This window comes from Ochotona princeps, chromosome 3 (assembly GCF_030435755.1).
Source record: "Ochotona princeps isolate mOchPri1 chromosome 3, mOchPri1.hap1, whole genome shotgun sequence".
NCBI classification, from domain to species: Eukaryota; Metazoa; Chordata; class Mammalia; order Lagomorpha; family Ochotonidae; genus Ochotona; species Ochotona princeps.
The window spans coordinates 79,045,325-79,057,460 of NC_080834.1; the positions used below are offsets into that span (position 1 = coordinate 79,045,325).

The following is a 12,136-nucleotide window of genomic DNA, read 5'->3' on the forward strand; positions in this document are numbered from 1 at the left end:
CCAGATGGCAGCAGTGGACACTGTTGGGCCAGGCTGATGCCAGTTGACCAAATTCTTGGGTCATTTTCTGTTGCTTTCTGAGGCCATACATAGGGAGCTGGATTGGAAGTGGAGCAGCCAGGACATGATCCGGTGGCAGCCCCTGAAAATCCTATTATGTCCGGCATTGTTTTATATGCTGAAACAGGCCTTGTAATATCTGTTCCTCGGAACACATGAAAGAGTAGTCTACTGTTGTAGTGGGCATCAGATCACCTGTCAGCCTAAAACAGGACATTTTGGTGTGATACACAAAGTGATTCCTCAAACCCAAATTGAAGTATGTTAGCAATGGAGGGTCTTGCAGAGTGTTTAACTTTGTGTGGGTGAGGGTTCACTTTGTGAGATGTTCTTATCTTCCACGTTTATGTGTAAGCACTGGTGAGAAGCAAAGAACATAGGTACTGTGTTTTCTGCTCTGAACTTAACTCTCCGGAATTCCCATTAAGTGCTCAGTGCCAGTTCTCAGGGTGCCATTGAAAGGCTCCATCATTTGCCTCACCAGCAACAACAGAATGGGAATTGTTGCAGGTTGGATCGAGGTGTCAGTTGTAAATATGCGTGGGTAGTTGGAAGTACAGTCAAGTTTTTTTTTTCTGTTTCTTTTTTTTTTTAATTAATTACATTGCATTATGTGACACAGTTTTATAGGTATTGGGATCCCCCCCGCCCCTCCCCAAAACCTCCCCCCATGGTGGATTCCTTCACCTTGCTGCATTACCACAGTTCAAGTTCAGTTGAGATTCTTTCATTGCAAGCATATACCAAGCATAGAGTCCAGTATCTTATTGTCCAGATAAGTTCAATGGCTTCTTGGGGAGACCATCTCTGGTCTGAAGGTAGAGCCAGCAGAGTATCATCCCATTCAATTAAAAGCCTCAACATAACATCAGCAACAATTTATAACGTTGTGGAATTAGTTGACATAGTATTGAGTAACCAATATGTTTAAAAAAATGCAAGTTCTTAACCACATCCTGTGATTTCTTCATTGACATTTCAGTTTTGGTTTATATACAACCGGGTTCTGTACACCTTAAACTGGCTATAGATTACTACTCAGCTGTCTCGTGTCTGTTTTCATTTTAGTATTTAGCTTTTCATAGCGTTGAAGCATAATTTTGCTGAACCTGGCTGTTTTTTCAGGTGGTCTGCACTGGCTTATAACTCTAACAAGACATGTGTCAACAGTTTAGGTGCAGAACATTTTTAGGAGGGGTGTGCAGAGAAATCTTCAATGCCCTAGTGAGGAATAACTAATCTTTGTGTCCCACCCAGTGAGGTATAAGTGCATTCCTGCTGACCATTTCCTGTCTGTTTCTAAGCTTTCCTTGTTCTCTATCTATTCTAGATTTTTTGTTTGGTTGGTTGGTTATTTGTTTGTTTTGAGGGGTTTCTGGAGCGATCCTGATGGTCATTGCCAGAGAGGATGTGGACCCAAAGTCGGAACCAGGCAAGGGCCAGAGAGAGCTCCCCTGCCTAGTCCCGAAGGAAGTTTACTGTTCTTGCATTTCTGCGGACTGCTCAGGGCTCTTGGCTGTTGTTCTGATGCTCTTGGATACTGTGAGGGAGGATTTAGACTTCTTCCATCCCATGTGGTAGATTCAAGCGGGAGTGGATGACCTCAGAATTCTTGGCCTCCAAGGGCACTCCAATTCCCTGTGGTCTCCTTGGCAGTTGGGATGTATTCCTTGGTGCTCGTACTGATAGTCCTTGGTGAGGATCTGGGAGTCTTCAGGGTTGGGATACAAGTCTCCTCCTGTTCCCCTGCTCCGCTCTGGGGTCCCCCCACCCCGTATAGTCAAGTTTGAGACTACCCTCTGATCCCATGCAAATAAGGAAAAACAACTGGAACAACTGGATGATCTAGCAAGAGAAATCGAAGTTTCTCTAAGCCTAGTGTCAGCAACTACCGTGTATATGGTGCATGTATGGTCTGCATTGCATCTCTCTGCCCTGCCACACAGGTAACTGCAGTGCGGGTGCACGTGAACAGTTCCTCTGAGAACCTCGACTACCCAGTGCTCGTCGTAGTTCGCCAGCAGAAAGAGGTGCTGTCCTGGCAGGTGCCTCTACCCTTCCAAGGACTGTAAGTGAATCTGTTCTCAGACAACTTCATGATATTTGGTTTTCTTCAGTGTCTCATGCTTAATCAAGTCTTATCCCTGGTGAAAGGAGAAATCAGATATTTGGACTGTTGACAGATTATACTTGCCTACAGCCAACAGTGCAGGCCCTAAAAGGCTCAGCTTTATTCACTCTCCATCCTCTTTAAATTTCAGATAACTACTCTACCTAGACTTGCACACCCTGGAAGACTTTGGACATTTAACAATTCTGCCGGAAGGCTCTGTGACTCTTGGTTAGATAATGATCTGTCCAGTAGCCATCCAGAGGACCAGGGCCAGCACTAAAGACAAATGAATGAGATACCTCACCACTCTTTAAATGTCCCTCATACATTTGTTCTTCATTCAGTCCTATGTATTAAGCACTACTAAATGGTGGGTGCTGGGCATATAGCAGTGGATAGACAAAGAAATCCCTCTCCTTTTTGGAGTTTATGTTTTTGCAGGGGAGAACTGCAGAAGACATGATGACACATATTTAAAGGCATGCACACATGAGCATATAGTGTGGGGTTATAGCGTTTGTCCAGAGGAATTTGAAGGCTGACATAGTAACTCTGGTGGCCTTAATTCAAACTCTGAAATTTTCTTTCCTGTTTATTTTGGAAAAAGCTTGAAATGGAATAAAAATGGAATGAACTGGTTCTTTTATCAGGAGTTCAAAACTTGATTTTTTTTTCCACTGAATTAGGAAGATGAGTATGTACATATACATTATGTAAATGAGCTGGTCAGCCCCAAACAGTCCCTATTATTTTGTCAGACAGACCTGTGTTAACAAGACTAGTGATAGAAATTATTATTGAAAGGTCCAGTCTGAAATTAAGGATGCAAGGACTTGAAAGCAAATTTGGAGAGCAGTGAGTTGACAGACTTCTTTCCCTGCTTGTCCGCTGAGTCTCTTTCTTGCCCTGAGTTTCTCTTCTTACTGGCTCTAGATACCAGAAGAGCTACAACTACCAGCAAGTGAGCCGCACCTTATGTCCCTCAGAAGCAACCAATGAGACAGGACCTTTGACACAACTGATATTTGTGGATGTGGCATCCATGGCACCACTGGGTGCCCACTACAAACTGCTGGTCACCAAGCTCAAAGACTTCCAGCTCCGGTAAGCAGGACTTGCTGTGGCCTTCCTGTTCCCTTGTCTTCTCTTTGTGTGGTTCAGGATGCTCAGCTTAGCTTCCTTCCTTGCAGATGAGAACTCTGGAAGGAAGCCATCCATTAGCATGCTATTTTAGCACAGTGGGACAACAAGGCCTTAATCAATGAAAGAAGGAGGTAGCAAGGGAACGGTGTGGAGCGCAACAGTAGTAGGTCTCATGGGTATATCTGCTTCAGGGATTTGTTTGAAGACTCTTTCCAGTTGTGCTGGCAAGAACTGCTGATGACTGGGTTCCTTTGCAGTAGTAACCAATGCTGCACCTCTAAAGGAAGTTTTTGTTTTGTTTTTAAGGAAGACTTTAAGCTATTCTTCCTGTCCTTATTGATATTCCAGTTTCTCCTTCCTGGTTAGGAAGGCAGGTAGGATTGTGTTCTCTTTGGAATGCCTAATATTATTTTTGTTGTGTTTTCTTATATAGAACAAAAATCTTGTTTGTGCAACTCTGTTGGACAAAAAAATGGGCATGGGGCTTAGATACATCACCTAGAAGCTATTCTAAGTTAAAAAAGAAAAAGAAACTCATTAGCCATTTACAAGAGGTGAATACTTGTTCTAGTGTTAAGATTATGCTTGAGACACCTGCATATCCATCAGACTACCTGATCCCACATCTGCTTATCATTACTGATAATGTGTACCCAGAGGCAGCAAGTAATAACTCAGACAGCTGGGTCCTTGTCATTCATGTGGGAGAACTATGAAGAACTATACTGTAGTGATGATATCGGGGAACTCAGTGAGACGGGGAGGGGATAGGGCAAATCCCAGGGCCTATGGAACTGTATCATAAAATGATAATAATAAAAAGAAGTAAAGTTTAAAAAAATAAAGAAAAGAATAAGTACAATTAAAACCACAATGAGATTCCATTATAGCCATCAACTTTCTATAATTTAAAAGGCTTGAAAATGCAGTTCTACTTGTTACATACCCAACTCTTAAATGTGTATTTGTGGGAAATTCTACACAACAATAAAAAAACAAATAGGCCATTACTATACAAAACAACATGAATAAATATCACAAGACTGACGAAAAGAAACCAGACGAAAAGGCTACTTGCTGCTTGATTCTATTTGCAAAAAAATGTGAGAAATAGGGATAATGGTACCTTTGAAAAGGAATTAGTATTTGGTGATGTTTACCTAGTGATTATTCATTCAAATATGTGTTTACAATGCATGTTCTTCTCTGTTGAAAATATTTCAACATAAATTTAAAATGAAAACTTAAAAATTGAATTTTAAAATAGTATATGCTTCTGATCAGAATGTTTTGTTCTAGTATAAAGCTCTTTTAAATTTTCTCTTTTTAAAATTTTTTAAAGATGATTAATTTATTTGGCAGAGAGAGAGAGAAAGAGACAGAGAGCTAGCTTCCATCTGCTAGCTGACTACCCATTTAGGTTATGCCAGGCTAAACTTGTGAGCCTGAAACTCCATCCGAGTCTTGGGCGCCATGTGGGCCCAAGCACTCAGACCATTATCCTTTGCTTTCTCAGATGCGTTAGCTAGGAGCAGGATCATAAACACCATCCGGGTTTTGAACCATTGTTCCTAGGAGATGCTTGCATCATAAGTGGTAGCTTAAACTGCTGGACAGTGGCATAAACTGCCATCCACAATACGGGCCTCCTTGATTTAAATTCTCCATGTCAGTTTATAAAAAAGTCAGACTCTAGTAAACTTGTTACTAGGAATCAAGTATTTATCCTGGTCTCTGTAATTCTTGACATAGTGGCAATGTCCATCTATATAGACAGATGGACATATGGATAGATACAGGGTCAGAGGATAGAGAAGTTAGTTTGGCCCCTTTTATCAGTCATTAATTCTGGTTTCACTTCATAAGAAAAAAACATTCCCTCCCACTCTCCAAATAAATAACCAGCAGAAAAAAATTATCTGGTGTATTAAGTGGACCCAGATCAAACCAGATTTTTGAGGGCGGAAGATTGGAGATGGGTAGTTTTTAAAATTTCCCAGGTGATTATAATGTACAGAGTCAAGAACCATGACCTAAAGGCAATTTCTAGCCATGATGCTTAAGTTCAATCATTTACATATTCGAGTATGATACTGAACCCTGTGGGGATCATGGTTACACATTTGATGTGAGTAGCAGCATATTATTTGCACAGGGTAGAGTGTAAATTTTAGTCAAGACTTACCCTTGCAGATTGGCTTCTGTGGCGTTGAGCTGACACAGTCAGCTGGGGGCTGTGTATGTGAATTATAGGGTCAGGTAGCTGGAAAGTTCACTAGACATTTTGGAGAACTGAATTCTGCAAATGGGGGTCATGCAGTCATATGCCTGTGCAAGTGCTAATGAGTACTGTGCATGCCAGTGAAACTGCAAATACATTCCCACACCCTGGCTTCATGTTCCACTTCTTGCACCATTACTTCACATCAGCAACCAGACAGTGAGAGCACTGTAAAATGCACGCAGTTGCTGGTGTTTTTGTGAGACTTAGATAAGCCTGAGAGATGGTAGCTGAAATACAGGTGTCTCTGAATCCACTAGCCTTACTACAGACCCAAAAACCCAGAAGATATTGTTCATGGAGAGGAGCAAAAAATTGTGGGAAGAATTGTGATGCAATGTTTGTGAGAAACTGCAATTTTTATATTAAATTTTTGAAAACATTTGTTGATTTGGAAGACAGAGTGACACAGAGAAGGGAAATGAGAGATTGTCCATCCATTGGTCCACCTCCCAAATGGCTGCCATGTCTGAGGCTAGGCCAAGCCAAAGTCAGAAGCCAGGAACTTCTTCCGGGTCTGCCACATAAGTTCCAAGGCCCAACCACTTGAACCATATTCCATTGCTTTCCTAGGCACATTAACAGGGAACTGGATCAGAAGTGGAACTGCTAGGTCTTGAACTGGTACCCATATGGGATGCTGGCATCTCAGGTGGCAGCTTTATCCCATATGACACAGACCAGCCCCTCTTTCTTATATTTTTAGATGGCAGACTGGAATGAATGTGGAATGAAATATGAATTCCCTTCACCATGGAAGTGTGCATTTTAGGAATTCAGAGATCTTTAGGAATCTAATCTCATTTTTATGGATGAGTTAACTGATATCCACAGAGGTTAAGAGACTTGTCCAGACTCACACAGTCAGGAAAGGGGACGATCAGGATTACTTACTACCTCGGATTCCCAGATCTCTCACTTTAATATGCAACATCTGTTCTGTGTATAGTTAGCTTCTCAGGTCCATAATGCATTCATTTCTTTAAACCCAGCCTTAAAGCAACACTGTTGACATCTACCTGTCCCCCACTGCCCTTCTCACACACATACAACTTGCCACTATGTGTTTTCCTCAACTGTTCAGTCATGTGTTGTGTGTTGCTAGAGTGTGAAGCCCAAATAGGGAATATAGGAGGCATGGAGATGTCAGTAGATGACTGAATGCAGGGCCAGAAGTAGTTTAGAAGGGACATTAGAAATTTAGACAGCTGCAATGTAAGGATACACTTAAATAGCAGAATGGTAGACTTACGACTGCTCACAAACGACTGAACTATTGTAATAATACAGAGGAATCAGTTGGGAGGAGGGAATATAGGGAGGAGATAAAGGAAGTCCCAGAGCCTATGGAATTGTACCATAAAATTAAAAATAAAATAGAAGGAAAAAACAAAGAAATGTAGGCAGTTGCTTGTCTTGTAACTTTGGTGTGGGGAACTGATTAGAGGTACTTGAAGGATAGTCAAGGGTAGAAACCTACAGGTGATCCTATTCTGTAATCAGAGATGATGAAATAGCCCTGGGCTGAACATAGAGACTTGAGATTCACTGATATCTCTGTAGTACTTCTGTCAACTGAATATATATTTCCCATGATTATAAGGGGCTAAAGAAAGATGAGGAAATCAGGAGTGAGATTGTGGGTAACCTTCCCAGGGAAGGTATCATCTGAGAAACAAGAGCTGTCAAAAGAGGCTAAAGAAATGCTGTCAGATGTGTGGGAGAGAAGCCAGGAAAGCAGGAGTCAGAACACAGGAGGAAAGTGTTTTAAGACAGGAGAAGTGTTTGCTGGTGCCCAGTGTGCAGAGAGGCAAAGACAGGTGAGGGTGAATCACTGGATTAAGCAACTAGAAGTTGCACTGTTTCTCAGTCTTGTGGCTAGGGTCAAGTGCAATTTTAAGTTGCCTTGATCTAAATGTTTGTGGTCCCCAAACTCCTGCCCCAAGGTGATGGCACTGGAAGGTGGGTGGGACGTTTGGAAAGAGGCTGGAGCCCCCAGGATGGGGATCAGTGCTCTGGGGACACAGACCTCCTGCCCTTCTACTCCTGAAGGGGAAGCCAGAAGTGCTGCTTGTGCATTAGTAGGCTCTCATCGGAAGCCAGAGGGAACCTTAAACCTGGAATTTTCCAGCCTCCGCAACTACAAGAAGTAGATTTCTGTCTTTTGCGGCCACTTTGTTATTTTGTTCAAAAATACTGAGACAAAAGGTGACTGTTACTGGATTATTTGGAGGGAGGGTTATGAGGAGAAAACCCTGTGCAAGAAAGAGAGAGAGACATGCTATCCACTGGGCACTGTCCAAATGTACACAACAGGTGGGGCTAAATCGAGAGCTCAGAACTACATTCAGATCTCCCACCTAAGTGGTAAGGACTTAAGCACTTAAACCGTTACTTGCTGCCTCAAAGACATATTAACAAGAAGCTGGATCAGAAATAGAGCAGTGGGAACTAATACCAGGACTTTGATATGGGGTACAGCTTTCTTAAATAGTGACTTAACCCACTGCACCACATGACCCACTCCTGTGAACATAATTTAAGAAGCTGGTTTGTGAAAGAGGAAGAATGTAGATATAGGGATAAAGCAGGGGTTTTGTTGGAGAGTTCTGTTTATCTATTTTTAAAGTGGTTAAGATGAGTATATTTATAAATAGAGGAGTAAAAAGGTTGATTGAATTCATTGGCATGTGTGATATTTGTGCAAGTAAGAAAAATTTAGATCCCGGGTGCAGTCTTTATTTAGACCATGATGGGCAGAGGGTTAGAGATGGCAAAAGGATTTGTGGAAGAGGATAGTGAAGGGCACTCATGACAGCTGGCAGAATGGAAAGGACAGAAAATGATACCTTGTAGCCCCATAGTCCCAGTAAGTAACAGGGATCTTCAACAAAACAGAGGGTCTCAACGTCTCCTGCTCCTGCGTTGTGTTCTGGGACTTGTTAATAGGAGCTGGATAAGATGCTGGCACTTTCATAGTCCGCCCTGGGACTCACCTCAAAAACAGTTGAGCTCCTGTCCCTAGTTTTCTTTGCACTTCTCCTCATCCCAGCTTCTTTCTTTATTGCATTCCTGCATTTCTTTCCTCACCCTCTATCATCCCATGGCCCTTCCCACCCATCCCACTTATTTGTATTTCCATCTCTGCTAACTCCATCTGTTCCTTTTCTCTTCCCCTCTGCCTGGAGGGAGCCGAAAGAGGAAAACAAAATTGATTTTTACTCTCTTATCTTAATTGAATAAGTGCTTGTTCCCTGTGTTTAATTTTTAAAACAAAATTAGTTGAACTGTGTAGGCTTCTTGCTCTGAAGCAAAAGGTGCATGTGAGTTGTAATTAACCTTGTCTGTCATTTAATGGCCTTTGATAAAAATAAACCTGCCCTACTTCTCTTAGGGACTAGGGGAAGAAATCAAAGCATTTCATCTGTTTATTTTGCATCTACCACTCTCCAGGAGAAAGATGTTAAATGTTATCATCTTAGAATAGTATGTGTTCAAGGTGTGCTTGTGTTGTACTAGCAAATAAAACATGAAGAACCAGAACAAAAGGAAAAGACAGAAAATGCATGTCAATATCCACATTGAAGACGAGGGTCAAAAGCCACATTTTTGACTGAAGCACACAAATGGCTTCAGAAAAATCTCATGCTGTCTGTTGCTAGCCAAGGAAATCGGTGTGCTTTGGTTCTTCTGACTTGACCACAAATAGAGCTGAAGGCTCCATGTTGCCCTGGAGACAGCAGGTGACATCCGCCACTTGGCTGAAAGGGCCTTTCCAGAATACACGCAACGCTGCCAGGTCTCACTCCAGCTGTGAACTTCCTGCTGCAGACACACGACTCGATCCAACAATTTGACTCCTCTTAAAAATTTTGTGTTTATTTACTTATTGAAGGGGAAAGAACTGGTTCACTCCTCAAATGCCCACAACAGCCAAGGGTGAACCAGACTGAAGTCAGGAGCCAAGAACTCCACCCAGATTTCCTGCCAGAATAACAGGACTCAAGTATTTGAACCATCATCTGCTGCCTCCCAGAAAGCCAATGAGGAAGAAACTGGAATCAGAAGGGGAACAGAGATTACAATCCAGGGACTCTGATATGGGATACAGTGACTTGTTTAAATATGCTGAAATATTCTTTCTAAAGGAATCTTTAATTTCCAAAAAGTATTTCATTTTTTTTTCTAAAAGGAAAAGCAGTGGAAAGAGTCTTCACTGGCCTGTGTTGTGGCACAGTGAGTAAAGCTCTCACTTGTAATATTCCATATGGGTGCCGGTTCAAGTCCCAGTTGCTTCACTTCCAAACCTGGAAGAGCAGTGGAGGCTAGCCCAAGCACGTGGGCCCTTGAACTCATGCGGGCCCTTGAACTCACGCAGGAGACCCAGATGAAGCTCAGGCTCCTGGCTTTAGCCTGGCCCAGCCCAAGACGTACATTGTACATGTTTGGGAAGTGAACCAGTGATGGGAAGATCCATTCATTCTCATTTGCATTCTCTCTCTCTCTCTCTCTCTCTCTCTCTCCCTCCATTTCTCCCCCCATCCCAAATAAGTAAATAAATTAAAAAACAAAGCCACTTCCCTGATTTCAACACTCCTAAGATTAAAACCGTCAAGTCCCTAGGCAGTTTACTTTGAGTTTACTTTGTTATTTTGATGCACCCATGACCACATTCACAAAGAGGAAGGCTCCCTTACTCCCCTCACTTCTAGTTTAAGATGATTTCCTTTTAAATAAATGTTTTGCTTATATTCTAGATAACTAATATTTTTTTCTTTACTCCCCTCTTTCTGTCTCTCCTCATGCTTCTCAGAACAAATGTTGCCTTACACTTCACTGCCAGCCCCTCTCGACCTCAGGTAAGGAACCCTAGAGCAATCAAGACCCTGGCTGTTGGTGTTGCCCAAAGAAACTGCAATGCCAGGCGGAGCCTGCATGTGGTGTTCGTCCTGCCCTTTCATCATGTCACATTTGTGTTTTGGAATGTTGTTCAATATTAGCGGGAAATTAGGTAAATTTTATCTTCTCTGTACTTGGTATGACATGGAAGTCATGATCTTTGCTTTCAGATGTTCTTTGGTTCAGCTGGGGACCAACCAGAGTTCCAACCAGAGTGTGAGACTGTACTAGGTGCTGGGAATACCAGATGAAGAAGACAGAAACAACTCTATTATGAACCCGAGAGTAAGGATAGGGTTGGGGGAAAGCCAACACCAGACATGAAAATAAATTCATTGACCTAGAAACACAGTTAAAAATACTGCAGATGTAAATTTCTACAATGTTATGGTAGAACATTGTAGATGTTTCTCCTGTCATTAAGAAAGAATAGGAATGTTGAACCAAAGTGTTAAAATTGGTTATTTTTCTTGTGCTCTCCATTAAATCCTAATCCTAAACTGAATAAATACATGAAAAATTGAAATCAGGCTGTCTTTCTGGTGACATTCCTAGCTACCTTTTTTCTTTCATGGCTTCTGAAAGAATAAAATCTCTATAATAGCTAGTTGAAGACAGTAACATCCTGATAGTTGCTGTAGATTTTCTGTAGAATGTAACATGGCTTTGGTCTACTTACCTTTTGCTTTGGAAACATAAAACTGGAATTAACATGTTGTGTGGCATCGTAATCAGTTATCAGGTGCAGTAGGAGATGCCTAGCAAAAGAAAAACAACTTAACTCTTAACTTCAGGAAGAGTGGAGTCTACTAGTCATGTTCAGAGCTACACTAAACATGGTATACTGAACATAGCATGAATTACATGATAGAACTGCCTGTAGACTGAAAATCATTGATAATTACACATGATGGCTTCCTTTTTATTATATAAAGCATACTAATTTTTAAAAAGCACAAATAATTTTTACATGTACCCCCAAGCCAAGTAAAATATGTTTAGAACAAGCTAACATTTAGAAAAGACTTACTTCGCTCTTAACTGTTTCCCCTTTGACCATGTATTTATATCTTCTTTGATAGCAGGAAAGTTTTATATGTTTCTACAAACTCACCTATGTGCACATTCGTACACACTTTGTGTTGATCACTGTCTGCCTCTGTTTCTGTACACAGAATCAAGCTGGAGAAACTGGGCACATAGAGGTTTTTAGCCTGAATTCCAGCCATTGCTTTGAGTGCAAGCTGATTGTCAGGAAAAGAATCAAAAACATTTATTTGGGGTAATGGTAATTTACAAATAAAGAAGGTTGGTAATTATTTAACTCCAGTTAGGGGTCTACTGCTTGCACAGAACTATTATAGGGACATATATGGGATGTTAATCACTGCTAACAGAGTTATTGTCCTGAATAATAATAAATGGTTTTCCTGAGAACCAAGAACTCCTCTTGGAAGTTATAGACTAATCACCTTTGGAAGAACCCTATGTTATATGTATTTGAATTAAACTCCAAAATGAAGTGAGTTTTGGGGGGTATTACCTACAGTTAACAACACGTGCATAGACTTCCCAAACAGCAGTTAATGGTATACCTTAATCTTAAAATGACTTTTTCCTCCTTAGAAAGTTTGGATTAT

General features: G+C 41.4%; 1 protein-coding gene across 3 annotated transcripts in view; it reads left to right on the top strand.

The window, feature by feature from the left end:
* SIDT1 (SID1 transmembrane family member 1) overlaps nt 1-12,136 on the top strand; it is a 97,959-nt gene that overhangs the window by 34,399 nt on the left and 51,424 nt on the right. For all 3 annotated transcript variants that reach the window (XM_058661902.1, XM_058661901.1, XM_004577896.2), the window contains exons 2-4: nt 2,007-2,128; nt 3,107-3,277; nt 10,411-10,456. In XM_058661902.1, the coding sequence (XP_058517885.1) occupies nt 3,216-3,277; nt 10,411-10,456 (108 nt within the window). In that variant the 5' untranslated portion in view covers nt 2,007-2,128; nt 3,107-3,215. The remainder of the gene's footprint in view (nt 1-2,006; nt 2,129-3,106; nt 3,278-10,410; nt 10,457-12,136) is intronic.